The 26,116-nt window shown below is 70.6% G+C and overlaps 8 protein-coding genes across 9 annotated transcripts; 2 read left to right on the forward strand and 6 right to left on the reverse strand.

The window, feature by feature from the left end:
* Nucleotides 1-686: 686 nt before the first annotated feature.
* On the reverse strand, nt 687-4,411 carry ZFYVE27 (zinc finger FYVE-type containing 27). Of its 2 annotated transcripts, XM_038181282.2 has the most exons (12): nt 4,170-4,411; nt 4,017-4,087; nt 3,747-3,933; nt 3,519-3,614; nt 3,270-3,382; nt 2,849-2,979; nt 2,487-2,558; nt 2,309-2,329; nt 2,005-2,149; nt 1,766-1,812; nt 1,035-1,116; nt 687-887 (listed from the first exon to the last, which is right to left on the reverse strand). In XM_038181282.2, the coding sequence occupies exons 1-12, from the start codon at nt 4,382-4,384 to the stop codon at nt 823-825; spliced, it is 1,245 nt and encodes a 414-aa protein (XP_038037210.1). In that variant the 5' UTR covers nt 4,385-4,411; the 3' UTR covers nt 687-822. The 2 variants fall into 2 exon arrangements, with proteins under 2 accessions (XP_038037210.1, XP_071895799.1); XM_072039698.1 differs by lacking the exon at nt 2,309-2,329 and having other exon boundaries at nt 4,170-4,409.
* Nucleotides 4,412-4,628: 217 nt separating this feature from the next.
* On the reverse strand, nt 4,629-6,652 carry MARVELD1 (MARVEL domain containing 1). The gene has a single exon (XM_038181283.2). It carries the CDS (start codon nt 6,337-6,339, stop codon nt 5,812-5,814), a length of 528 nt encoding a protein of 175 aa, XP_038037211.1. The 5' UTR covers nt 6,340-6,652; the 3' UTR covers nt 4,629-5,811.
* Nucleotides 6,653-7,137: 485 nt separating this feature from the next.
* On the forward strand, nt 7,138-8,230 carry AVPI1 (arginine vasopressin induced 1). Its single transcript, XM_038181011.2, has 3 exons — nt 7,138-7,291; nt 7,522-7,819; nt 7,896-8,230. Exons 2-3 carry the CDS (start codon nt 7,533-7,535, stop codon nt 7,966-7,968), a joined length of 360 nt encoding a protein of 119 aa, XP_038036939.1. The 5' UTR covers nt 7,138-7,291; nt 7,522-7,532; the 3' UTR covers nt 7,969-8,230.
* On the reverse strand, nt 8,174-14,389 carry PI4K2A (phosphatidylinositol 4-kinase type 2 alpha). The gene is made up of 9 exons (XM_038181004.2): nt 13,874-14,389; nt 12,162-12,362; nt 11,798-11,929; nt 11,558-11,711; nt 10,939-11,000; nt 10,657-10,756; nt 10,277-10,410; nt 9,927-9,986; nt 8,174-9,805 (listed from the first exon to the last, which is right to left on the reverse strand). The coding sequence occupies exons 1-9, from the start codon at nt 14,294-14,296 to the stop codon at nt 9,644-9,646; spliced, it is 1,428 nt and encodes a 475-aa protein (XP_038036932.1). The 5' UTR covers nt 14,297-14,389; the 3' UTR covers nt 8,174-9,643.
* Nucleotides 14,390-14,515: 126 nt separating this feature from the next.
* On the forward strand, nt 14,516-17,352 carry MORN4 (MORN repeat containing 4). The gene is made up of 4 exons (XM_038181009.2): nt 14,516-14,677; nt 15,843-15,957; nt 16,043-16,152; nt 16,351-17,352. Exons 1-4 carry the CDS (start codon nt 14,611-14,613, stop codon nt 16,497-16,499), a joined length of 441 nt encoding a protein of 146 aa, XP_038036937.1. The 5' UTR covers nt 14,516-14,610; the 3' UTR covers nt 16,500-17,352.
* Nucleotides 17,353-17,408: 56 nt separating this feature from the next.
* On the reverse strand, nt 17,409-19,700 carry HOGA1 (4-hydroxy-2-oxoglutarate aldolase 1). Its single transcript, XM_038181005.2, has 7 exons — nt 19,418-19,700; nt 19,192-19,320; nt 18,988-19,115; nt 18,744-18,878; nt 18,533-18,629; nt 18,308-18,441; nt 17,409-17,922 (listed from the first exon to the last, which is right to left on the reverse strand). Exons 1-7 carry the CDS (start codon nt 19,644-19,646, stop codon nt 17,773-17,775), a joined length of 1,002 nt encoding a protein of 333 aa, XP_038036933.1. The 5' UTR covers nt 19,647-19,700; the 3' UTR covers nt 17,409-17,772.
* A 420-nt stretch (nt 19,701-20,120) lies between these two features.
* Nucleotides 20,121-22,610, reverse strand: ANKRD2 (ankyrin repeat domain 2). Its single transcript, XM_072039699.1, has 9 exons — nt 21,845-22,610; nt 21,620-21,733; nt 21,384-21,545; nt 21,172-21,279; nt 20,993-21,091; nt 20,790-20,888; nt 20,593-20,691; nt 20,392-20,490; nt 20,121-20,315 (listed from the first exon to the last, which is right to left on the reverse strand). Exons 1-9 carry the CDS (start codon nt 21,914-21,916, stop codon nt 20,211-20,213), a joined length of 957 nt encoding a protein of 318 aa, XP_071895800.1. The 5' UTR covers nt 21,917-22,610; the 3' UTR covers nt 20,121-20,210.
* Nucleotides 22,611-22,760: 150 nt separating this feature from the next.
* UBTD1 (ubiquitin domain containing 1) lies at nt 22,761-25,960 on the reverse strand. The gene is made up of 3 exons (XM_072039701.1): nt 25,737-25,960; nt 23,585-23,812; nt 22,761-23,482 (listed from the first exon to the last, which is right to left on the reverse strand). The coding sequence occupies exons 1-3, from the start codon at nt 25,801-25,803 to the stop codon at nt 23,097-23,099; spliced, it is 681 nt and encodes a 226-aa protein (XP_071895802.1). The 5' UTR covers nt 25,804-25,960; the 3' UTR covers nt 22,761-23,096.
* Nucleotides 25,961-26,116: the final 156 nt, after the last annotated feature.

The raw sequence follows: 26,116 nt of genomic DNA on the forward strand, positions 1-26,116 counted from the left end.
CAGAGCTGCCCTGCACCACGGGGTACCCCGAGACCCGCGCCCCCAGAGCATCCCCCCGCCGGTGGGTGTCAGCCCGGGGGTGGGGGCACTGCCAGCCCCGGGGCCCGGCCCCCCCGGGGAGCTGCAGCTGGCTGGCGGGGGGCCCGGCCGCGGCCGTTCCCAGCTGCACAGCAGCCAGGGTCACATTCCTGGGATAGCTGCGAGCTGCGCTGTTGGCGCAGGGAAAGGTCACCCTTGTGCGGGCGGGCGGCTGCCGGGACCACCGCCTGGGCAGGGCACAGAGCTCGCCCCCCAGCACCAGGATCAGGCCCTGGCACAGCCAAGGAGCAGCCCCCAGCCCTAGGGAATGGAAGACACACAGGAGAGGAGCCAAGGCTGTGGAAACACGAGGGATTGGGATGGTTTTTGTAGGGGCAAGGCGAGGTCTGGCTGGTGGCAAGAGCTTTATTGGTCATCCCCTACGGACACAGCCGGTACCTGCAGCAGAAGCAGCAGTCACTACGCACAGAGCAGCACCAACGCAGAGGGCTCTCGCCGCAGCCCAGCCCTCGCTGACCCTCGGCTACAGCCAAACGGGGAGGGGGACGGGGGCTAAACCTGAAGGCTGCGAGGCCAAGGAGCGCGGGAGGGATGAGCCAAGCCAGGACCGAGGTCACGGCTCCTGGGAACGCAGGCAGAGCTCCGACTTGATCCCAAAAACACCCACCCCACCCCACACAGTGCTCAGGCTGCTCTGCCCCTGCCAGGAGGTGGAGGTAGGGCCAGGAGGAGGGAGGACGGCTGCTCCATCACTGGGCAGGGGCCCAGGAGCTTGGTGAGCGGTCACTTGGTGAGCACCTGGTTGCACAGCGCGCACACGAACACCGTCTCCCTCTGAGCCTCCGGGGCTGGGAAGGAGAAAAGCAGGTGTCAGGCGCCCCCCTTCCAGCACAGCACCCGCTGAGGGTTTGGGGTCACAGCCACGACCTGCTGCAGACCCCTCACTCAGGGGTCAGAGGGGGCACACGCTGCCCCCGCCTCCCCCTCCCACTCACCCGTGGCTCCCATCACGGCCTTGGGAACTTTGAAGGAGCAACACCTGGAGCAGAAGCTGTTCCCACAGTTACTGCAGCTCCGCTGGGGAGAGACACAGGTGGGGCATTAACAGCAGCACCGGGAGCTGCCCAGCGAGCTCCAGGGCCAGGGCACTGCCAGCAGCATCCCTGGCTGGAGGGGAGAGGGAGAGAGAGCCCTGGTGACAGAAAGGCAGCCAGAAAACAACAGCAGGACAAGGTGCCCAGGCATGCAAGTATGCTCTAACACCACAGGAGAGCACTGCAGCCACAGGCTCCGGGAGGTTTACAGACTGCAATTTCCTATGCTGTAATCCTGGAGGGATGCAAGCTCCGGAGACTGCCAAATACGCATCAGACTAACCCAGGAGAAAGGGGAGGGAGCCCTGAGGCTGGAGGTGAGGAGGCAGCAGGAAGAGAGCCATCAGTACCCATCTGGAGCAGGGATGAGGAGTGCTGGGAAGTGCTGAGACAGCAGCAGCTAAACCAGGGCACGGAGCAGGCGCCTCGCACGGCAGCCCCAGCACGTGCGGGTGAGCCTGGGGCAGCTGCCCAAGGCACCAAGGCTCCCTGGCAGCAGCCGGTATGTGACAACACCCAGCACTTAGCTGAGGTCACCCGCTGCCACGCCGCGACTGAGGGCAGCCGGGCAGAGCGAGCTGTTCCACCCGCTGTCAGCAGCTGGCTGGGGCAGTGAGAAGCCGAAGACTCACCCTCTTCTTCAGCACCGAGAAGGTGGCTCCGCAGCCCGTGCAGCTCCCTGGAACAGACAGGGCAGGCTCAGGCAGGGCTCTGCTCCCTGGGCCCCCCCACGCCTGCTGTAAAGACCCCACAACCCCTGCTCGTCCCAGGAGGGGTGCGAACACCCCCTGGTGAGGGGGAGGCTGCTGGAGGTGCCAGCACAGCCCCCCCGAGCTGCGCCTCCCCCAGCAGTGCGCGCCCCCAGCCTCACCAAAATTATTGCTGGGGTAGCGCTTGCGCAGGCGCTCGGTCAGGCGCGACACCTTGCTGCGGATCACGTCGTTTTTGCTCATGAAGCCGTTGTCCGGGAGGCTGAGGTCGAAGTCTGCTGAGCACTGAGAGCCCTCGTCGTCCTCCTGCGCAGAGCAGGGGGGCGGTGGGGGCTGCGGGACAGCCTGCCCCCAGGGACGGGCAGGAAAGCGGGGAGCTCCCCCGGCATCACCAAACCAAACCAAACCAAACACAGGCTGCCAAGAGCTGACACCCCCCGCACAGCCCAGCGAGGTGCTACTCACCAGGACCAGCAGCTGGTTCTCCTTCCCCGCAGCATGGGACAAAAGGACAGGCAGTACAGGAGGAGCCAGGCTGAGAGGTGCTCCTGCCCTCCCCAGCACCGACCCTGCTCCCCCCCAGCAGCCCCCTGCCCCTCTCAGCCACCCTATAGGGCCAACCCGCTCCCCGCCAGGCCCAAACCTCGATAGCGTCCTTGAACTCTTCATCGGGCTCTGCCTCCTCCGCTTCCTCCACGCTGCCAGGGGTAAGGTCCTGCAAGAGATTCAGAGTCCTGCCCACCCCATCCCTGCCCACAGCAGGACCCCTGCCTCCAAGAGCCCCCCAGCAGCCCCATAGGGCGAGTCCCCAGCTGGGGTGAGGCTCTAAACACGCAGTGGGATTGAGCCAAGACCCCAGCAGCGCAGGGCAGCCCCCTGGTAGCTCGGGATGTGCTCTGAGGCCAGGCACACCAAAGCTGCCCGTGGGCAGAGGGACGGAGGCACAGCCAGCCCCGGTGGCCCCACAGCCCCCACCCCACTCGCCCCAGCCCTGCCGCCCCTCACCTCCGTGCTGGTGGGCGTGGGGGTCCGGTCCGGGGGGGCAGCAGCCGGCAGGGGCTCGGCAGGCTCCGGGGCACTCTGGAGGGGTTTGGTGCCCAGACACTGCTCGATGGAGGCCTTGAGCTCCTTCATCACTGGTGGGAGGGGACCAGGGCTGGAGCCAGGGGCATTCCCCAGCCCCCAGCCCCCCCGCCCAGCAGCTGGCAGAGCCTCGCAGGGGGGCTGTGAGCACAAAGGAGCCTTCCCTGCCGTGCCCTGAGCCCCCCCCGTGCTCACACACCCATCGGGAGCCGCTGGGCTGGGGACAGGTCCCATGCAGAGCCCCACACAGGGGCACTGGGACAGGAGGAGGGCAGGGTGCCCAGCCTCAGGGGGCCTTCCCCCAGCCCCCCCCACACAGACCCCCTCCGGGGAGGGCTCTCACCTTGGTAGAACTGGGGGTTGCCCAGGAACAGGGTGCTGTTGAGGATGGCCATGACCCAGCAGAGCGGCAGCAGGTAGAGCATGCAGACAGAGCCCAGCAGTGCCCCGTAGAACCTGGGACGAGGCAGATCAGTGCCCCCGCAGCACAAACCCCCCCTTTCCTCTGCCCACCCTCCCCAAGCACATCACTCACAGCCCCCCAGACTCCCCCCCATCTCCACCCGGGGATGCCCACCGCGGCCCCACTCACTGGGAAGACACAGCGGGGTTCTCCCAGTACAGCACCCGGTGCGCCGCCTCGCAGCTGCAGCACAGCGCGCTCAGGAAGCCCTCCAGCTGGATCAGGCTGCAACAAGACCCCCGGCTCACAGACCCCCCCCAGACACCGGGACAGCGTGCGGCCAGGCCACCGAGCACCCCTATAACCCCCCGGGGGGGGGCGATGCCCGGTGGCAGGGGACACGGTGGGGACACTCACAAGCCCTTGACCTGGGCGAGGGCCTCCTGGCGGGACAGGCGCACGCTGCGCAGCTCCTCCCTGCGCACGCTGTGCCTCCTGCTGCGGGCCAGCTCCCGCTGCGCCGGCCGGGCACGGCACGTCTCCTGCAGGTAGCCCAGCACGGCGGGCAGCAGCACCAGCACGGCCAGCACCGAGTACCAGGCGGCTGTAGGACACCCCGTTACGCCCCGTTACACCCCGTTATACCGGGACCAGCACGGGGAGCACCGGGGACCCCCCCCCACCCACCTCGGTCCAAGGTGAGCAGCAGGAGGTTGATGCCGAGGCAGGCCAGCAATGAGCACAGCGGCCGCTGCCACCTGCAGGGGGGGATGACAAGGCGCAGGGAGGGGCGGGCAGCACCGGCAGGCACCGGCAGCCCCCGGCCCGCCCCGCACCTACCGGAGCAGGCAGCGCACGGCCTGGGCGGCGTCCCGCAGCGGCTCCAGGTACAGCTCCAGCCGCCGGTAGCTGCGCACCAGCCCCAGCAGGTCGAAGGCGGCCGCTTTGCCGGGGGGCGGCTCCGGGGCAGGGGGCTCGGTCCCGCCCGGCACCGCCTCGCCCCCGCCGCCGCCGCCACCCCCCGTTGCCGCCGCCGCCGCCGCCGCCTCCTGCATGGCGGGAGCCTGCCCGGGGCGCGCCCTGCTGACGCGTGACGTCACGCGCGCGGCGCCAATGGGAGAGCGAGGACGGGAGGAGGGGGCGGGGCCACGCGCGGAGTCCCCGCCCCCGTGAGGGCAAAAGGAAGGGCGGAAGTGGCGTCGCGCGGCCACCGCCCCGCTCCCGGTGCCCCGCTCCCCGCTGCCCCCCCCCCCCTCCCGGTGCCGCCCCCCCGCCCCCAGTGAAGCCCAGACACGCAGGCAGCGCCGACAAAGCCTTTATTGGGGAGCCGAGCCCGGGGGCTGCGGGGGGGACACGGGGGGGGACGCGGGGACCGGGCGCGGGGGGCACCGTGCGGGGACCGGCCCGGGCACGGGGCTGCGGGGCCCCCCCCGGCAGCGGAGGAGGCGGCGGGCACGGCCCCGCAGCGCAGGGGGCGCGTCCCCAGCAGGCGGGGTCGTGGCCGTGCTCCCCCGACGCCCCCCGGCTCCGTCGGGGCCGCTCCTGGCCCCGCCGCCGGTGTCCTCCCGGTGGGTCCCGGTGGGTCCCGGTGGGTCGGGGTCGCCGCTCCCCGCAGGGCAGAGCCGGAGCCGGGGAGCTGCGCACAAAAGCCCCGTTGTCCCCGGGGGCAGCCGGCTCCAGCCCCGAGGGCAGAGGCATTCAGCCCCCCGCCCCGCCCCGCCCCGCCCTGCCCTGCCCGGGGGGCGGCAGCCGCTGGAGGCTTTGGCGGCGCCGGAGGCTTCGGTGCCCGGCCGCTGAGCGGGGCAGGGCGGGGGCACGGCCGGGGGGAGCTGTGCCAAGCATCCGGAGCGGGCCGCGGGTGTCTGCGGGGCGGGGAGGGGCTGCGCCCCGCGCAGTTGCAGGAAGAAAGCAGACGTGTTCAGGCTGGGCAGGAGGAGGGGCCCGGGCTGGGGAAGCCGAAATCTCAGCCTCCATTAGAGAACAACAACACAAGTGCTGGGCACGGCACGAGGGGCTGCTGGGGGGGGCTGTGCCCACCCCTGCCCCTCGCTCGGCTCCTCCAGGCCGGGCTCCCTCTCCCCCTGGGTTGGCACCCACCTGAGCACGGGGCGTCTGCGGGGCCTGGGGCAGGGGAGTTGGGCAGGGCCCCGCGGGGCTCCCAGAAATCAGGGTCCCGCTCGAGGGCATCCCGTTCGGGTCCTTCGACTCGCCTACGTCCGTCCATCATCCTTCTGTCCAGGGGTGCGAAAGGGGCCCGAGCAGCAGGCGGGTGTCCACGCTGTCCCGGTGGGACGCGGGGGAAGCCGTGCTCGGGGGAGGCCTCTGTCTGTCTGTCTGTCTGTCCACCCGTCCGTGCGGGAGTCTCCGGAGGAAGCGCAGTGCAGGCAGCCAGGAGGGGCCAGGCGGCGGGGTCACGGTGTCCTGAAGGGGGGCTGCGGTCCGTCCACGCGCGGGGAGGAGGGGAGCCGAGCGCCGCGGGGTCTCAGATGATGTCGCGTTGGTCCCGGCAGCGCCGTGACAGGCAGTAGAGCCCCGAGAAGAGGTACAGGCAGGCGGTGATGGCCCCGCAGATGGAGGCGCTCAGGTAGGCGCCGTACAGGCACTGCTGGCTGTAGCCCGGCAGGTTGCAGTAGCTCTTGCGCCCGGCCTTGTAGCCCATGATGCCGGTGGCGGCCGCGTAGAGCCCCACGGCCAGCGCCAGGTCGTGCAGCAGGTTGGTGAGCAGCCAGCGGGAGCCCAGCCAGGGCACCAGCGCCCAGCGCCCCAGCAGGCTGAGGCCGAAGAGGGCCAGGGTGAGGAGCCAGACGAGGACGGCGGCGAAGAGGGCGAAGTGGGCCGCCCCCTCGTACTTGTGGGCCGCCACGGTGACCCAGAAAGCGGCGCCCATCACCAGCTGCCCCAGGCGCAGCAGCCCCAGGGGGCTCCGCAGGTAGGCGCGATGCAGGCTGAGCGAGCCGCGGGCCGGCGGCCCCGGGGGCGGCGGGGCGGCGGGGGGAGCGGTGCGGGCCATGGCGGGGCCCTGCCTCGCTGCGGAGCGGCTCGGGCGGGACTCAGCGCCCCGGCAGCGATTCGGGCCGCCGGCCGCTGCCAAACATCTGGCGCGTAGCGGTCCCCCCGCGCGGGGCCTCTCTCCTCCTCCCCCGCCCCGCCTCCCGACGGCCCACCGGACGCCCGGGGGCCTGCCGCTGCCCGCCGCCGCCGGGCGGGGTTCGGCCGAGCCCCTCCCGGCCCCTCCCGTCCCCTCCCCTCCGGGCACGGCCCGTTCCCTCCCCCCGGGCCCGTCCCTTCCGTGCCTGTCACGCTTCCTCCCTCCGGGCCCGTCCTATCCCCTCCCCGCCCCTCCAGCCCCGTCCCGTCCCGTCCCCTCCGGTCCCCTCCCTCCTGTCCCATCCCGTCTCATCACGCCCCCTCCCTCCCGTCCCCTCCGGTCCCGTCCCATCCCCTCCAGCCCCATCCCGTCCCGTCCCGTCCTGTCCCTCCCGTCCCGTCCCCTCCATCCGGCCCCGTCCCATCCCCTCCAGCCCCGTCCCGTCCCGTCCCGTCCCCCCGGTCCCGCCGCGGGGCTGCGCTCGGGGCGCGGGGCCGCGGGGCGCTGGCGGGACCCCGCGCGCCGGGGTCCCCCCGGTGACGTCACGCGGGATTCCCCCTCGGAGTGACGCAGGCGGGCACCGCCCAGGGGCGTGGCCGCGCCCCCGGGGGCTCCCCGCCTCCCTCGCCTCGTGACGTCACGGGCGCCACGTAGCCCTCCCCTCCGGGAGGCGGTGCGGCCACGCCCCCCCTGGGCGCTGATTGGTCAGGGCGGCGAGCGGCGGCCGCGGATTGGCGGAGCGGGGCGGCGCGGGGCGGGGCCCGGCGGGTGAATGGAAGGGGCGCGCGGCGCGGACCCCGCGGCGGGGAGCGGAGCGCAGCGGGACCGGGAGCGGCGGCGGCTGCGGGGCGGGGGCACGGGCGGCCGCCGCCAGGTCTGGGCGCGGGGCCGGCGGGCACGGGGCGGCGGGGGGAAAGTGGGGCACGGCGGGGCGGGACGGGGCGGGGCGGCGGGCACCGCTCCGAGCCGGGCCCTCCGCGGCCCCGCACGGTACCGGGGGGGTCCGGTGCCCGGTGGTGCTGGGCGGGCCGCGATCCGCGCCGGCTGCCGGTGGCGGGCCGGGGCCTGCCCTCGCCTCACGCCGCCTCTCTCCGGTGCCCGCAGCGGCCGGGGCCATGGGCACGCCGGCCTCGGTGGTGAGCGACCCCCCGGGCCCGGCGGCGCCCGCAGCCCGCGGCCGCAAGCGGGCCTCGGGCAACATCTTCCAGGGCGTGGGGCTGCCCGAACTGCGGAGCCTGTTCCGGAGCGGCGGCGCCGAGCGGCCCGAGGAGCGCGCCCGCCTGGTGTGGCGGTACGGCGGCCAGCGGCGGATGGCGCGGGCCCTGCGGCGGCTCCGGCGGCGGCGGAGAGCGGCCGAGCACGGGCTCGGGACGGCGGCGCTGCGGCGCTTCGGCCGCCTGCGGTAGGTGCGGGATGGGCCGGGCCGGCGGGGGGACCTTGGCCGGGCCGCGCCGCCCTCACCCGCCGCTTCCCCGCAGGATCACCGAGAAGGAGCCGGAGCCCGGCGGCGGCGGGGCTGAGGCGGCCCCGGGATCCCCGCAGCAGCGCTGAGCGGCCGGGCGGCACGGGAACCGGCCCCGGGGGGCTGCGGGACGGCGGCGCTGGCCAGGCTCGCCCCCGACGCTGAGTGCACGGGCCACGAGGGCAATAAAAGGGGGCGGAGGCGGCTGCGACCTGGATCCTGGATCCCGGCTGCTGCGCTGGACCCGGCTCCACGGGACGCCCCCCAGCCGCTGAGACAAGGAGGAGGCCAGGCGAACGGCAGCTCTGTTATTCAGCCGGTTGCATGGTTTAAATACATTACATACATTTCTACAGTGCATTAGAACAATACAGGTTGGGGCGGTCGGAGACGCAGCCAGGCCTGGCTGGGGAGCTGGGGTCTCGCTTCCGCTCCCCCGTGCTCGCAGCATCCTCAGCACAGCCGGGGCCGAGCCCCCTCCGCTCCCAGGAGACAGGTGAGCTGCCTTCCCCTCCCAGCCCCCCCAGCAGAGCCCCAGCCAGCCTTTGTTTCCCTCCCACCCCCCCCGAGGATGGGCAAACAGGGCAGCGAGACCCACCCCCAGCTCTCCTCAGCGACAGGGAAAGCCACAGCTCAAGGCAAGCAGACGCAGGCAGCAGCCCCGGTACCGTTTTATACAACACAGCTCAGCAGCTTCTGGGGAGAGGGGATGCTCGCTGCCTCGCCCACCCACATCAGGCCCACCAGATTGTCAGCACGGGGGCAGCCAGGAGCCCGCACTGGTCCTCATGTGCTCCCAATACCCTCATTCCTGCGTGGCTCCCACCCCATAACAGGAAGAGCCCCTCCAGCTGTCCCCTGTCCCCAGCAGCCCCCCCATCCCTAGATACAGCAAGGCTGGAGCCATGCTGGCTGGCCCGAAACTGGCTGCACAGCAGCCAGGGAGTTGTGCTGGGAGCAGGGGCAAAAGCCAAGCAACAACAGCTGTGGGGACCTGGTGGGATGGATGGATTGGGGTGAGGGCGAGGCTGCTGCACCCCTACACTTGGGTTGGGCTAGGCTCCAGCACCTCCCAGAGCCGCCTGCTCTTCAGCAGGACGAGCCAGCACCTCTTTCCACTTAGTGTCAGACCGTACCCAAGCCTGCCCCGGGGAGCAGGCAAGAGCAGGATCCTCCTTACATCCCCTCCTCGAGCCCCCAGCCAGAGAACAGCCGTTCATGATGGTCCCCACTGCACCGACAGGCAGCGGGAACTCCCCCTGAGGAAAGCAGCTTGCACGGGGTTGGGGCAGAAGAGAGAAAGTGAGGAGGAGAAGAGCACGCTTTTGAGAAAGGGGAGGGCAGTACAACCCACTCCAGGCCTTCCCAGCCCCGGAGCCAGCGGCAGGCACAGCGGGGAAGAGGAAGGCCGGCAGCTGGTGCAAAGGGCTGGACGGATCCCGGCCTGAGCAGGCGTGCTGAGAACCACATGCAGGCCAGGGAAAGGAGGCACGGGCAGGATCCCAGGCACGCTGCAGCTCGCAGCCACCTCCCGCACCTCCCCCTGAGCTCCTCCCCAGGCAGGGCTGTACGCACACCACGCAGCTCCAAGGGAGCCGGAGCGGGACCGTGCCCAACCCGCCCGGCTCCTCCGCTCCAGCTGCGGGTTCCTCCAGCCACAGCTGCTCGCTCGACCCAGAACATCAAATCCCAGCCACAGGAGCGGCCCAGCTCCTCTCGCAGTGCCAGTCCGAGGCAGCTGAGCCCTGCCCGCGGCTCCCACGGCTACCACCACGAGAAGAAAGGCTTCCTGCTCTGGAAGCTCTGCGTGTAAGACTCGCTGGAGGCGCGCTGGTGGGAACGCGCCGTTTCCACGATCACGGGTGGCATCTGCACCAGGTGCAGGGGGCTCTTCCCGTCCTTCAGCGCCTGAGTCAGGTTCAGGATCTGCACAGCACAACGGAGCGAAGCCTGAGCTGCCCCACCAGGGAACAGAGCTGGTGCTCCAGCACCCCCAGATAGACAGACAGACAGGGTGAGGCTCTGGAGCCTCACCGATTTGCCTTACCTGGCCTCTCATGACAGCAATCTGCTTGTGAAACTGCCCCCTGTCAAAGCCAGGGTCCTTCTGCAAGAGAAAGAGCCAAGAACACGGTAGTATCCATCCGCTGTCCCACACTACCCAAGAGATAACTATTTCCCAAGCAAGCTTCTCCCCTCTTGTGCCATAGGTTTCCTGCTTCTCCCCAAAACTTTATCTTCAGCTCCTGGCACTGGGATAACCCTGCTATGCTTTGGCCCAGAAATGGCGTGAGGAGCTCAAACACCTTTCTGTCTACCACCGCCTTGACAGGGAACCCCCAGCACCACCCCTGCTTTTCTTCCTCCCAAGCCACCCTCAGCCTCTCCCCAGATCACCTTGAAGAGCTCATACAGATCTTCCTCCAGGTCTTTGACAAAGTTGGGATCTGAGATCTTGGGGAGAATCAGGTCCTTGATCTCCTGCGAAAAAGGGATTTTGGCCTGGGGCAACCATGCCCAGTAGAAGGGATCTGTGGGAGGAAGCACAAGACATCAGGGTCAGGGAAGGTGCAAGGTGACCTCGGGTACAGAACCACCTGCATCTGGGACACGAGGTCCAGCACCCTCTTCCTACAGCCCCCCCGGGGCAGAGCTGTCTGTGCCCTTGGAAGGGTTGCAGAGGGGCAGCCCAGCCACTGCCTCTTCCAGCCCCTGAGGAACATGCCCCCAGGGCAGACAGCTGGGCAGGGTGCCCCAGCACAGCCTGAGGGACTCACATGCTCTCCAGGAGTCCGGGTGCTTCAGAGGGAAGGCCAAGCCATTGTCTATAGCAGCCAGCTTGATGATGGGCTCCTTCACCACCACCCAGTCGCTGTCCTGGAAAGCAGCAGAGCACCAGTTACAGGGCAGGCCGCCCAGCAGGAGTGGCCCATCTCCCACTCCCTGTGATCAGGCCTCAGCACGCCTGGAATCCCAAACCAGCAGGGAAATCCCCTCCCCATCTGCCAGCTGGGGGAGCAGGCAGCCCCACAGACCCCTGCCCAGGAGGAGCTGCTCACCCGCACGCCCGCGCTGTCCAGGGGACAGTCGTACTTGATGAGCCAGTTGTCGTTGCCCCGGTCTGCAGGGAGAGAAGAACAGCTGTGGGGGCCTGCCCCTGCCAGATAACTCCTCCTCTCACCCCGAGGCGAGGCAGGTTTATGCAGACTTCAAGGCCCAACCTCTGCCCCAGAGTCCTTGAGCTTGCAGCAGGCCTGGGAAGCCACATCAACCCCCACACGACCTGCCCTGGATACTACAGAGAGGCACAGAGCCCCAGCTCTCAAGGGAAAGAGAGGGAGAGGTCAGCTTGTGAGCCCTGGAGTGCGCCTCAAACCCATTCCAGCCTGGAACGGGCTTGGATGCAGGTAGGATACAGCAGCACTGCCGGGTGCTGGGTGTCCCCAGATCCTTGCAGCTGGCAAACATTCACCCCAGCACCTGGGCAGGTCCCAGCTGGCTCCAGACCTCCTGGAACAGGACGGCCGCGGTGGTGCATAGCCACAGAAGCCGCACTCCATCCAGAGGCAAAGCCATCCGGCAGCAGGCAGGCAGTGCTGCCAGGAGCTCTGGGCACCAGGAGGAGATGCCGAGCCCCTGCCTGGGCTTGTGCACGCAGGAGCAGGCAGCTGGCCCTACCCGTGTTCCTGATGATGTAGTCCAGCACCACCAGCCGCTCGAACTGCAGCAGCAGCTGCCGGTTGGTGTTCTCGGGGAGCGGCTCGGCCTCAAAGCGTCGCAGCCAGTAGTCGGCGTCCTTGTAGCCTTCCACAAAGAGCTGGAAGGAGCCCACCTGAGGTGAGGAGAGGCCGCGTTACAGAGGGGTGCGGAGGCTGGGGAGGCAGCGAAAGGCGCGTGCAGGACCCGGGAGAGCCCTACCTTGGGCGGCAGCCCGATGCGGTTGAAGCGCTGCCCCACTTTGGGCACCTTCTCCAGGGCCAGCCTCTTTCCTCGGGACTTCACCCTGTCGATGGCACTGTAGTTAAAGGTCTCGCTGGCCAGATACACCACCTGGGGGGACAGGAGCACAGGGGTCAGCAGGGACAGCTGGCAGTTGTCACAGGCTCGTTGACAAAACAGGATGCAGCGTTTTGCAGGCTCTGCCCTGCTCGAGGCTCCCCGAGGCTTGAGCAGGAGCAGTCCTGGTCCAGAGCTCAGCAGGGCCACGCGACAGGGCACAAGCAGAGCTGGGCAGCCAGGTGAAAGCCTCCCCAGGACGAGGTGCCAGCAGCCATCCCCTCACCTTCGTGCGAGGAACGATGTTGAGTTCCAGCTTCTGGTCCACCAGGCTGGCGCCCGCCTCCGACAGGTAGCCCTGGTTCAGGACGAGGCAGTCTCTCCCGAAGCAGCACGGGCAGCACAGCTTCTGCAGCCACTTGGTCCACTTGGGGTTCAGCTGCCCATACGGCTCCTCGTTCTTGGGCTTGAAGACGCCAATGATTTTCTGTGAGCAGAAAAGAGCTGACGCTCAGGGCTTGGCAGGGCCAGGGCACTCACCCTGAGCCAGCGTTTGGCAGGGCCAGGCTGTGCCCTAACAGCACAGCTCAGCCAAGCCCACGCTCCCGCAGTGCCCGGCCCTGCTGTGCCCTTCCCGTCACCACCCCCACGTCCAGGAGATTCCTCCCGAGGTGGGAGAGAGCCTGGGGACTGCTGCAGCCCCCCACTGAAAGACACCACCCCTGAGAGCAACTGGGTACAAAACACCCCAGGGTGCTGTGAGCAGTGCCCAAAGGCCTTGCAACCCTCTCACCCCGCTCCTTGTCCCACAGGAGAGTGCTGATGATGCTGTCCCCTGGTAAACATTCCTCCATCCAAAGGTCACTGGGATGGGGCCAGGGGGGAACTGCTTCTCGCTGCCTCCATGCAGGGGAGCGGAGTGGGACAGGGCTCCCTGGCTCCAAAACCCATTGAATGGAGCCGATCCCAAACTGACTGGAGAAAATGGGGCTAAAATAGAAAGCCAGCTGGAGAACCTTAGCGGAAAACAAAGTTTTGTGATGTGGGACCCAACAGAGGGGCTTGCTCTGCATGTAAGAGGTCACAGGAGGTCCCAAACAGGTACCCCCACTGCTGTGAGGGGCTTGGAGGCCCCGTGCTAGGCACCGTGCTGTCACCAAGCCAGCTTTGCCAAGCCACACAGCTGAGACGAGGGCTCAGGGCAGAAGCGAGGCCGCCTGCCCCTGGGCCGGGCACCCCAGGGGTCTGCACAGCAGCCCGGGCTCACAGCCCCCTCGGGATGACTCAGCAGCACAGGAGCAGCTCTCCACCCCAAGGGCGGCCAGCCCCGGACACAGTGGGTGGCACTTCCCCTAGCCCAGCTCCTGCCACGGCATGGAAGCGTGACACGTGTGTCCCAACACCCCGGTGGGGCAATCCCACTGAGCCGGGGCCAGAGGCCAGCCCAGGGGAGGTGGGAGCTAGACTGTGTGTCCTGGGAGGGAGGCCTGAGGGAAGGGAGCAGGTCAGCTGTCCCACGGTCACACAGAGAACCCCTTCTGCGCTGGCAGAGCCCGAGGGGACAGACAGGCAGTCCCCTTATCAGCCCCACAGAGTCTGCCAACGTGTCCTTGGGTTTGAGCCTGCCGGGAGCTCTGGCAGCGCGGAGCACGGTGCCGTGCAGAGGGGTACAGCGGAGCGATGCCAGTCCTGGAGCAGAGAGCAGAGCCTGAGAGCACGGCGCCTGGGGAGCAGCGCTGGCAGCGGCTCGCTCTGAGACCCACACAGCACAGGACTGCGGCTCCTCACACGCATCCCCCAGCAGCCCCCCGAGCTCCAGCCTCGCAGCCCGGCCTCCCGTGGGGCCGACAAACGGGGCTGCGAGGGGCAGATCCCGGGGAGCAGCAGCGGGGAGGAGCCGGGCGGGTCACAAGACGCTCAGCCCCGTGCCGATCCCGTGCCCGCGGGCCCGGCCGGCTCCCCCCGGCTCCCCCCGGTTCCCCCCCGCTCCCCGCTCACCCCCTGCGGGTCCTTGACGAAGTAGCTGCCGCTGGAGCCCTGCGAGATGCGCTGCGGGAAGATGCCGCGCTCGCTGGCCAGCTCTGCCCGCCGCACCACCTCGGCGAACTCGGGGTCCTCGGGGAACTCGTTCCGCTCCCGCTGCGCCGCCAGCGCCGCCTGGGCCTGGGCCTGGGCCTGCGCCGCCTGGGCCTGCGCCTGGGCCTGCGCCTGGGCCGCCGCCGCCGCCGCCGGGCCGCGGGCTCCGCGCTCCAGCAGCGGCTGCCGCTCGCGGTCGCGGCCTCCCGGTGAAGCGGGCGGGGAGGGCGGCGGCGGCGGAGGGGCGACCACAGAGGGCGGCGGGGCGCGCACGGCCCCTCCCGGGAGGCCGTAGTCGGGGCCCTGCGCCCGCTGCGGGGACACGAGCGGGCTGGTCTCGTCCATCCCGGTACGGCCCGGCCCGGTACGGCCCCGCCGCAGCGCTTCCGGCCCGTCACGGCGCCATGGCGTCACCGCCCCGCCCCGCACCAAGATGGCGGCGGCCGGCCCCCAGCGGTGCACGGGGAGGCCAATGAGAGGCCGCGTTGCTAGGCGTTGCCATGGGGACGGCCAATGGGGAGCGAGGATGGACGCGGGGCGGCGGGGCGCCGCCCGACGGGGCGGTGGGGAGGTGGGGAAGGGAGGGGGTGGGCCCGCCGCCGCCCCTCGGCGGGACCCCGGTGGGGCGCGGAGCGGAGCGGGAGGAGGAGGAGGCGGCCATGACGCTCACCAAGGGGTCCTTCACGTACTCCAGCGGGGAGGAGTACCGCGGGGAGTGGAAGGAAGGTGCGGGCGGGAGGGCGGGGCGGGGCGGGGTGGGGCGGGGTGGGGCGGGGTGGGACGGGATGGACGGGGGGGACGGGACGGGGCTGGATAGGATGGGATGGGATAGTACGGGGCTGGACGGGACGGGTGGGACGGGACAGGGTTGGACGGGGGGTACGGGATGGGATGGGGTGGGATGGGATGGAGGGGACAGGATGGACGGGATGGGATGGGACAGGGCTGGATAGGATAGGTGGGACGGGATGGGATGGGATGAGGTGGGATGGGGTGGGATGAGGCTGGACATGATGGGACTGGAGGGGATGGCATGGGGCTGGGTGTGATGGGACCGGAGGGGATGGGATGGGGCTGGATGGGACGGGACAGGACAGGGTTGGACGGAGGGTACGGGATGGGATGGGATGGGATGGGATGGGATGGGATGGGATGGGATGGACAGGATGGGGTGGACGGGACAGGCGGAACAGAGCTGGACAGGGCTGGATGGGATGGGACGGGATGGGATGGGATGGGTGGGACAGGGTGAACGGGACAGGATGGGATGGGATGGACAGGGAGGACGGGACAGGACGGGACCAGAGGGGATGGGATGGGGTGGGACAAGGCTGGACGGGACAGGTGGGATGAGACAGGATGGGATGGGATGGGACAGGGCTGGATGGGACAGGTGGGACAGGATGGGATGAGGTAGGATGGGGTGGGATGGGGCTGGATGTGATGGGACTGGAGGGGATGGGATGGGGCTGGACAGGACGGGACAGGACAGGGTTGGATGGAGGGTACAGGATGGGACGGGATGGATGGGACGGGACGGGATGGGATGGGACAGGTGGAACAGAGCTGGACAGGGCTGGATGGGATGGGATTGGATGGGATGGGTGGGACAGGACAGGATGGGATGGGGTTGGACAGGATGGGATGGACAGGACAGGATGGATGGGATAAGGCTGAACAGGATGGGTGGAATGGGACAGGACAGGACGGGATGGACAGGTCAGGGCAGGATGGGACAGGATGAGACGGGGCTGGACGGGATGGGACAGGATGAGACGGGGCGGCTGGTGCTGAGCCCGCAGGTGCGGGGGTGGCTGCTCCCCACCGTGCCAGGCCGGTCCCGGCTCTGCTCCACCTCTCACCGCCTGTCCCTGTTTCTGTCACTGCCCAGGACGCCGGCACGGCACGGGCCAGCTGACGTTTGCCGACGGCAGCGCCTACGTGGGGCACTTTGAGAACGGGCTGTTCCACGGCTGCGGCGTGCTCAGCTTCGCCGACGGCTCCAGGTGAGCTCAGCACCCTGCGGGGCGCACCCTGCCGTGCCCCAGCTGTGTGCGCCCCCCGACACCCATCCCCGTGCCCCCCGTGCAGGTACGAGGGGGAGTTCGTGCAGGGCAAGTTCTGCGGTGTCGGCGTCTTCACCCGCTACGACAACATGACCTTCGAGGGCGAGTTCAAAGGCGGGCGCGTGGATGGCTTCGGTGAGTGCCCGGCACCCCGGGGGGGTCCTGCTGCTGTGGGATGTGCAGCCAGGGCCTCGTGCCCACCCCGGCTCAGCACATCCCGCTCGCCCCTGCCCTGCTGTGCTGCCCTCCCGCTGTGTCCCACCCTGTCTGCCCAGGCTCAGCCCCCATGTGCGCTGCTCCCGACCCCGTGACTCCCGTCCCTTCCCTCCCCAGGGCTGCTGACGTTCCCTGACGGCTCTCACGGGGTGCCCCGCAACGAGGGCTTCTTCGAGAACAACAAGCTGCTGCGGCGGGAGAAGTGCCAGGCGGTGATCCAGAGGGCGCAGAGCGCCTCCAAGTCTGCCCACAACCTCACGGCGTGACGGTGCCCTGGCCCCGTGGGGCGGCAGGACCACGGCGCTGCCAGCCACCCCCCCGGCAGGGCCAGGGGTCCCCCTGCCACGCCGGGCAGGCCCCCGTGCCAAAACCCTGCTGGTGGGAGCACGGACCCCGCTGCCCCCCACCCAAGTGCCCCAGGGCGGCTCTGAGGCCGCCGTGGTGCCTTCTCCCTCTGCCCACTGCCCTGCTTCTCCCCACAGGCCCCACTCTGCCCCCGGCTCCACCAGAGCAGGGCTGGGGGTGGCATGGTCGGGGCTGCCACCGTGCCACGGGGAGCAGGGCGGGTGGCTAGGGGCCGGGGCTGGCTCCTGGCCCCATTGCCTAGGGTGCCTATGGGGCGGGCAGCGGGCTGCAGCACGTGCCAGCGCCTGGCCTGCTTTTCCAGCCCTGGTCCCCAGGCAGGGTGGCACCCCGGGGCCTGTGCCCTCGGCGCTGGGTGACACGGTGCCCCCGAGGGGCTCAGCCTGCCCAGTGCCTGGGGGACATCCCCGCCAAAGGGGAGCTGGGTGAGGACGGCGGCGAGGGCAAGCGAGAAGCTGGGCAAGGGGCTAGGGCAGGGCTGCAGGGGGGGCTCTGGGCAGGGTGGGCAGGGATAGGGGCATGGCAGGGGTGCAGGCAGGGTGTGCACAGCTCCTCACCTGTCCCCACGGGTGCCTGCCTTCACCCTTGGCACGCTCAGGCTCGCGGGGGCATGGGGTCCTGGCATCCCTCCCTGCCCTGCCCTGCCGAGCCCCCCCCGCCGCTCTGTGCCCCCACCAGCCCCGTGCCTTGCTGCGCCCCTGCCTTGTGCCGCCGCCTGCACGGGCCTCAGCGGAGTAAACCACGTTGCCAAACGCCCGGGCTGTGTGCTGCTTGCTGGGGGCAGGAGGGAGGCTGCTTGCACGGGCACAAACGCAGACACAGAGGGTTTATTCGTGGTGCTTTGGAGGGCGGCAGGGCCAGCGTGGGCTTCCACACCTCGGGGCCACCCAGCCCACATGGGGACAGCAAGGAGCTGGGGGCTGCAGGCCCTGCTCCCTGCAGCTGGAGCCCAGGGGGTTTTTTCCGGGGGCTGGCGGGGCTGGGGGCACACCCAGGGGACACGAGGGTGGCCACAGGGTGCTGAGCTTTCTCCCCACCAGCCCTGTCCAGCAGGAAGGAGTGAGATGGCTCTCCTGGCCACGATCCCGGTGTCCCCGCCACGTCCCCAGCTCCCGGTGGTCCCTGGTTCAGGATGGGGCAGGGGGAGGTGGCGCTGCGGGGCCGGGTGTTGGGCACTCACAACCAGCCGGTGCTGCTGAAGGCGCCCCTCAGCTCCTCCACCTGGGCTGGGCTCAGCGGGGCCAGGGGCGCTCGGCAGGGCCCCCCGTAGTACCCGAACCACTCCATGGCCTGCTTCAGCCCCGGGATCCCGAACCGGCGGGTGACCTGCGGGGAGGGGGGCGCAGCAATGCACCTGGGACGGGTCCCCACTCACGTAGCATCCCTGCAGCACAGCAGGAGCCATCCCACGGTGGGTCGATGCCCCCGGGAAGGCGCGGCGAGTCCCTCCGTCACCGCCTATAAATACCCTGCAGGTCTCACGCCGGGGCTGGGCGGGTGCCCGGTGCCAGGGCACGCGCTGTTCCTGGCACGCGAGGGCTGGCATTTCCCACCCTGCCGCCTCCAGCCTGGGCTTGGCTCCCCAGCCGGGCGCTGCGCTGCCCACCCAGGCTGCCCCGCACCCCCAGGGACCCCCATCCTCACCCCCCCAGCCCTGTAGGACCCCCTCACCCCCACCCCGCAGCCGTGCCGGGGGGTACCGCCCGCTCACCGCCGCGTTGGGCTCGATGAGCCGGTGCTGCAGCTCGCGGGCCTCCTGCCAGCAGCCCTGGCGGCACAGGCTCTCCAGCTGGCACAGCGGGGCCCCCAGGACGTTGGCGAGGGCGCAGACCCCCCCCGAGGCACCTGGGGACGTGGGGGCAGGTTGGCAGTGAGCTCCTGGGCGTCACTGCCCCTCGGCTCGCTGCGGTGCCCCCAAGTGAGCAGCAGCACCTACCCACGGCGTAGCTCGCCAGCAGGAAGCCGGCTGATCCCGCCAGCACCTGGAAATCCTCCTGCCGCGTCTTGTGCACGATCAGACCCAGGCGGGTGATCTGGGGAGGAGAGGTGTCCCTGGGGGCGCGCATCACCCCGTCCCCACCGTGGGGTCCTGGGGGTGGCTCGGGGACGGGTTTGGGGCCAGCCTCGGCACCCCCTGCCTCACTCACGTCCCCGCCGCTGTCCTTGATGCCGATGACATTGGGGTGCTGCGCCAGGGTGAGGACAGCCTCCAGGGGCAGCTCCAGGCCGGTGTTGGCAGGGACGCTGTAGAGCACCACGGGGATGGGGGACGCCTCGGCCACCTGCGGGCAGCCAGGCGGAGCTGCGGGTGGGACGGGGACACGGGGGGGACCTGTCCCCAACCCCACTGCCATGTGGCAGAGCCACGGGTGGGCAGTGGGCACGGCTCACCTCGGTGTAGTGCCGCACTAGGGCGGCGCTGCTCATGGCCCCCCGGTAGTAGCAGGGCGTCACCACCAGCGCCGCGTCAGCCCCAGCCTCTGCCATGCTGACCGTCAGCTCGACGGTGGCCTGGGTGGCTGGGGAGGTGGCGGAGGGGTGAGGGACGCCCTGTGGGGATGTCCCCCCCGTGCTCCCGGTGCTCCCCACACTCACATTCGCAGCCGGAGCCCGCCAGTAGCAGGCGGTCGCGGGGCAGCGCGCGGCGCACGCAGCTCAGCACCTCCAGGCGCTCGTGGGGAGCCAGGTACGGGTACTCCCCGGTGGAGCCCAGCACCACCAGCCCTAAAACATGAGGCAGGTACCCGAGGGGCTGCCCGCCACCCCGCAAAGCCCAGCTGGGGGCTGCGCACAGAGCGCCGGGGCTGGGGGCTGCGCTCACCTCGGAAGGGGATGCTGGCGTAGCGCCGCAGGTTGGCCTCCAGCTGGGCATAGTCCACCTCCTGCAGGGCCGAGAAGGGGGTGGCGAGGGGTGGGAAGATGCCCCCGAAGTCAAGGGTGGGCTCCGGGCCGGGAGGGGTGCTGAGCCCCCGGTGTTGCCCGGGGGTTCCCCGGCACAGAGCCGCCAGGGCTGGCCGGAGGGGCGAGGTGAGGCGGGTGCTGAGCGCCATGGTGCTGGGTGCTGCGGCCAGCCCGTGCCACCCACCCCTCCGAGGGGGGTTAATGTTTGACGGGGCACGTGAGGGGGCTGCGGCCCCACTGGGCAGGCAGACAGACGGGGCTGGGAGCGGGCGAGCTCTCCCCTCCTGCAGGAGGAGCCTGCGGAAAGAGCTCAGCACCCCTCTGGGTGGGCTCCGGCTGCACCCACTGCACTTTCTTGCACCGTGTGTTTTGGAGATGCACTGTGGGGCTGGTGATGCCCCTAATATCTGAGCAGCCCTTGATGGTTTTTCTCCCCCAGTGTGCCCAGGCGGGGCTGTGAAGCACCACAAACAGCACCTGGGCATCCCGCAGCCACGAGTCCTGCCACCGAGCCACTCGTGTGACCGTCCCACGGGTGTCACCACCCCCATGCCCAGTGTCAGGACGCCACGCAGCCCCTGCCGGCCCCACCACCTCCCCGGGGCAGCCTGCCAGGGCCAAACTCTGCTCGCTGCTGGCTTTATTAACACGGCTGACTCAGCTGGGTCCCGCTCCTTGGCGCCGAGCCCAGCCCCGGTCCCTGCCCGCTGCCATCACGCGGGGACCTCGGCCTCCCCCTGCGGCTGCTCCTTGGTCTCCAGCGCCTGGCGCGTGTCCGTCTGCCACTGCTGCACCAGCTCCGTCGGGGTCTTGCCAGCCTGAGAGTGCGGGCACAGGTGGGCACCGGGGTGGCAGCGAAGGGCGCAGGCACCCCCCGTGCCCCGCGGCGCCCACCTGGTTCCTGGCCATCATGTCAGCCCCGTGCAGGATCAGCATCTTGATGATCTTGTAGCGGCTGAGGCGCGTGGCGTCGTGCAGCGCCGTGTCCCCCTCCTGCGGGACACGCAGCCTGGCTCCGTGCACCCACATCCCCGGGGGGGGGGGCACGGGGACGGTGCTGGGAACCCCCGGAGGTGGAGGGCTCCTCCTACTCACCCTGTCCGGGGAGTTGATGTCCACCCCGCAGTGGATGAGGTGCTCCACGATGTCGGGGTGCCCCGTGCGGGTGGCCACGTGGAGAGGGGTGCTGAGCAGCTGGGGTTTGGGGGGGGAACACACAGCAGAAGGGCTCAGCACCCCCCTCCCTGCTGTGCCCCCAGCACAGCCCCCTCCCCGGGCTGCGCCCCCCTCACCTTGTCCTTCAGGTTGAGGTCTGCCCCGCGGTCCTGCAGCAGCTTCACGGCGTCCAGGTGCCCCCCCCGGCACGCCCAGTGCACGGCGGTGCAGTCCAGCTGGGCACCCAGAGCCGGTGTCACCGGGGGGACACCACCACCCTGTGTCCCCCCCAGCCCCGGCTGAGCCCACGGCCACCTCCGCCCCGTGCCCAGAGGCTCACCCGGTCCCTGAAGTCGACGGTGGCCCCGCTGTCCAGCAGCTTCTGCAGGATGTCCGTGTGGCCCTCCAGCGAGGAGCGGTGCAGGGCGGTGCGGTGGAACTGGGGGGCGAGGTGGCGCGTTGGTGGCTGGCCGTGCCCCCTCCCCGTGACCCGAAGCACACCGGGACACCCCCCGCTACCTCATCACACGTGTCCGGGGAGCCACCATCCGCCAGGAACTTCTCGATGACGCGGATCTTGCCCTGCACGGCGGCTCGCAGGAAGGTCTCCGGCTCCACGGGACCCTCCTGAGGGCAGGGCAGGGCAGGGCTGGGGCAGCGGGGACAACGAGGGGGCCCCATGTGCTGCTCCTCCAGGGCACCCCGGCTTTTTGGGACCCCCCTTCACCTACGATCTCCAGGGGCTCCGGCGGCGGCGGGGGCTCGGGGGTGGCCGCCCGCTCCTCCCGGCGCTTGCGGCGCTGCTTGCGCAGCTCGATGAGGCGCTGGATGCTCCCCACGTCAATGATCTCCCGACGCAGGTCCACCGAGCTCCTCCGCACCCGCTCCTGGCCCTGTGGGGACACGCAGCGCCCCGCTCGCCCCCGCCGTGCCCTCCCGCACCCCGCTCCCCGCTCCCAGCCCTCACCTTGATGGCCTCGATGCCCCTGTTGCGGGGTCCCTGCCGCTTCTCCTCCTCCAGCTCCGGGGTGCTCATCCTCTCCACGGCTGGTGGCTCCCGTGGGCCATCGCCCTTCATCCTCTGTAGGGACACGGGGGGGGCTGCAGAGCCCTGGGAGCCTGGGGCAGCCCCGGCATCCACCCCCGGGCACCGCTGAGGTCCCCGGGGTGGCCGGCAGCCCGCGGCACCCACCTTCTCCTCCTCCTCCTCCTCCGCCAGCTTCTGGTCGATGAGCTCCTTGGCCTTTTCCACGTCCAGCTCCATGGCAGCTCTGTGCGCAGCCCCTGGCAGGATACGGCCTCTCCTCCTCCTCCTCTTCCTCCTCTTCGGCACCGCGGGCGCTGGCTCCCGGTGCTGCCGGTGGCTGGGCTGGCGGCGGGGCTTTATGCCGCCGGCCCCTCCGTCCCCGCTGCCCAAGGGCACCGACAGCTGTGCCTGCCCCACATGACTGGGGCAGCTTAGCCATGAGCTCACCCTGCTGCTTTCTGGTGCCCCTGGCTCACCTCCTGCCAGCTCTTAAAGCAACCCACGGCCCACCCAGCCGGCTGCCCGGGATCCCCGTGCCAGGCTGGGGGGACCTGGGGTGCGCGGAGCCCTCAGGGGTGCTCTGGAGGCTGGATGGAGCTGGATCGTGGTGTGCGTTAACCCGCGTGTCCTGAGCCCGTGCCACCCATCCCGGGCAGCCGGGATGCTCGCGGTGGCTCCGTGCTGCTTTGGAGGATGACCTCAGGGCCGGAGCATCCCGAGCACCACCTGGTCTGCCCCCCGCACGTGGGGCTGTGGGGCCGGCAGGCAGAGCCCGCAGCTGTTCCCAGTGCCGGGGACATTGCTCAGCCCCCCGGGATTTTGCTTTCCCTTTTTGTAAGATGAGGCCAGCGTGCCCCGTGCTGGGACAGTTAATGCGCCAGGACCTGGCCATGGGACCGGGCTGAGGACAGGGGGAGGGACAGATGGGGACAGGGCACCCTCCCGGGCACAGGCAGGTCCCAGGGCCACCCCTGGGTGCCACGTCCCATGGGTGCCACAGCCCCGGGCTGCACAAAGGAAGGCGCCCGTTACGCGAGGATGCCTGGGGACAGCCCACACACGGGGCCAGCCCCCGCCTGGCTGAAGGATGAAAAGGCTTTATTGATAAATACACAGGCTATGTACAGAGGGGAGACATCTCCGCACAGCCCCGCGCCCCCCCAGCAACGGGATCCCGGCCTCGTGGCCGGGGCTGGCGGGTCACAGCCTCTCCCCGAGGGGCAGCCCCACAGCAGGGCCCCCCGGCACACGTGGGTCCCACACCATCCACAGCAAATTTGTGCCCGCGCCTCCAGCCCGGCGGGGCCACCGCGGCGCCACGGCCCCGGGGAGGGGACCCGGTGGCTCCGGCAGGGCTGGGACATCCCTGAGGTGCCCCCGTGCTCCACTGCGGGACGGGGCCTCCCTGCCGGAGAGCTCAGTTCCTGGGCGGCAGGGGCTGGTTGACGATCACCTGCACCACGAAATCCTTCTGGATCTTGGTCTCCTGCAGCCGCGTGCGGTCGGTGAGCAGCTTGCCCGAGAAGAACCAGCGCTGCCAGGCCAGCTCGATGCCCTCCTGCGCCTGCAGCTGCTTCTTCAGCTGCCCGATGGTGTCGCCCATGCTGGCGCTGAGCCGCAGGTCCTTGCCGGTGGAGAGCCGCACCTTGAGGGCGAACTCGCGCCGGGCGCTGGGCAGGGGCTCGGCCGCCTCCACCGCCTCCTCCTCGCCCCGCTCCAGGATCAGGTTGACGGGGGGCGCCAGGCAGTACACGGGCAGCTGGTACCGGTTGCCCAGCTCGTCGTAGCACTCCGTCAGTGACCCTAGGGACGGCGGGGTGAGTGACCGTGCCCCACAGAGCCTCCCCATCACCTCCCCATCACCTCCCCGAACCTCCCCGGCTCCGCACCCCGATTTGGCCTCACCATGGGGCAGGGTGATGCTGGCTCCGTCCAGGATGGCCTGTGCCAGGCTGTGGTCGTTGGCCTCCACGGCGTAGGCGGCCGCCTTCAGGGCGTCCCAGATCTCCTTACGGCCCTCGAAGGCGGGCGCCGTGTCCCAAAACTCGTCCCGCTTGCTGCGCAGCTGCCCGTCCGTCATCGGGTAGTCGCTCTTCCACTTGGGGCGCTCCTTCTTCAGGGGCTCATTGCGGCCTGGGGGGGTGGCGGCAGCTCAGGGAGGGGCTCTGAAACCCCAAAATCCAGCCCCTAATGCCCAGGGAAGGGCACCCTGCCCCATGGGCTGGTGGGGACCCCACACACAGCACTGTCTGTCCCAGCCCCCGGCACAGCAGCTGCCCCCCAGCAGCATCCCTCGCCCCCAGCAGGGAGCAGGGCTCTCCCCCCCTCACGTTTTGGGGACAGGGGAGGATGGGCCGGGGGCCAGCAGGGTGGCTGCAGGGCCCTTCGAGGCAGGGCAGTATTTATAGCTTGGGGAATTAGCCAGCAAATAAGCCGGTGTGCCGGAGTGGGAACAGGATTACGGGGGCTGAGCCGCAGCCCTGCAGGGGGGGGGCTGTGACTTCTGGGGCGAGCACACCGGGATGTCACCCTAGGCAGTGGCAAAAGCCCCTTCCCAGGCTGGCAGCACCCCGCTGTGGTGGGGGACGCGGGTGTCACCACCCACGGGACCCCCAGGATGGGGCACCGGGCGGGCTGGAGCTGTGGGGCAGCCCCACACCAGGCTGTGTCCCCGTGGGAACAGCCCCGTGCTGCCAGCCCCACGGCACGGCCGGACGCGTGGGGCAGGAAGGAGCTGTTGTCACTCCCAGCCGAGCTGGGGACAATGAGTGACAACAGCTCCTTCCTGCGGGGCCGCCGGCCGGCACCGCTCCTGCGGGGGGGAAGGGGGGAAGTTTGGGATCCCGGCTGCGCAGGAAGGATGCTGAGCGCCCACCATGGGGCAGGGCGATGCCACCCGTGGCTGCTGGGGACAGCCACCACCCCCGGGAGGCTCGTGGGGGTGACACGAAGCACTACACGACTATTTTCTCCATCCAGGACACGTGGCACAGGGTCCCCACAGGGCACAGGACAGCGCAGTGCCCCCGAGGGCTGGTGCAGGGCGCTGAGCATCCCCGAGCGGGGTCGGGCAGCACCGTGGCTGCGCTCACATCCCCGAGGAGTGAGGGCAGGCGGTGCCGATTCAGCAGTCCCGCTGTGGGGCCGTTGGGATTTGCAGCGTGGCACGGCAAGGTCAGGGACAGCACCTGCCCCAGGCACCGGGCAGCACCCGCCGGCACCACGGCGCAGCCTGGACTCCTTTGGGGTGAGCAGCGGGGCTCCTGGACCCCAGGAGCGGGCAGAGGGGGGGGCAGCAGCATCGGGGGGCTGCGGGTCCCCATCGGGGGGCTGCGGGTCTCTTGCTGCCGCCCAGCCCGGGCCCTGCCCCGTGCCGTGCTGTTCCCGGCCCGTTGTGCAACCCGGTGCCCGCGGGGGGCCCGGGGGGGTCGGGACGTGTCCGGCCGCCCACGCGGGGCCAGGCGGGGCCGGGCCGGCAGCCGCACCCCGACGGCACCGGCACCCCCGCGGCAGGGCTGCTCCCAGCGCCTCGTGCCCCGACGTGGGGGCCCTTTGGGGTCACTTTGGGGTCCCCAGCACCGCCCGGAGCCCCCCCGAGGTGCCCGGTCCCCCCCCCGAGGAGCACCGCGGGGCTCTCCGCTCCTGGGCAGGGACAGCCGCGCACCGGGCTCCGTCCCGTCGACCCTCCGGGTGCAGCTCCCGGTGCCCTCCCGAGCATCCCACATCCCCCGGACACCGGCACAAGGCAGCAGGGCCAGCAGACCCCCCGGTGCCCCGCCGCGGACACCGGCAGCCCCCCCCCGGTGCACCCCGGGGCTCCCGTTCCCGGCCAGCCCCGACGGGGCGCACGGGGCGGGAGCACTGCGGGGCCCGCTGCCGCCCGCCCAGCCCTGCCCGGGGCCCGGCTCCCGCAACCGGGCGGCACCGGGGCGCTGCCAAACCCCTCCCGGTACCGGCGGGGCGGCCCCGCCGCGGGGACACCGGCAGCGGAGCCGCCCCGGGGGCACGTCCCGGGGTCCCCCCCGGTGCCCGGAGCTCGGTGCCCAGCCCCGCTCACCTGCTCTCTTGCGGGTGCTGCCGGCGGGGGGCCGCTCCCGGCGCTGCCGCCCCACGCAGCCGCCCATGGCGGGGCTCGACGGCGGCGGCGGCGACGGGGCGGGCGGCTCGGCATGGGGCCGGGCCGGCTCCGCGCTGCTGCCGACCCGCGGGGCCCCGGCGCCCTGCAGCCGCCTCCGCCCGGCTCTGAGCACCGGGGCCGCCCCCTCCCCTCCGCCGCCACCGCCCCGCCCCCACAGGTGCGCATGTGCCCGCCCCGCCGCCGCCGCCACCGGCGCCGCCCTCGTGCGCGAAGCCGCCCCCTCCCGCTGCTTTGTGTCCCTCGCGGGCCGCCGTGCTCCTGGCGGAAGGAGGGCGGGAGGAGAGGGAAAGAGCGGCGCG

This window comes from Anas platyrhynchos, chromosome 6 (assembly GCF_047663525.1).
Source record: "Anas platyrhynchos isolate ZD024472 breed Pekin duck chromosome 6, IASCAAS_PekinDuck_T2T, whole genome shotgun sequence".
In the NCBI taxonomy this organism is placed as follows: Eukaryota; Metazoa; Chordata; class Aves; order Anseriformes; family Anatidae; genus Anas; species Anas platyrhynchos.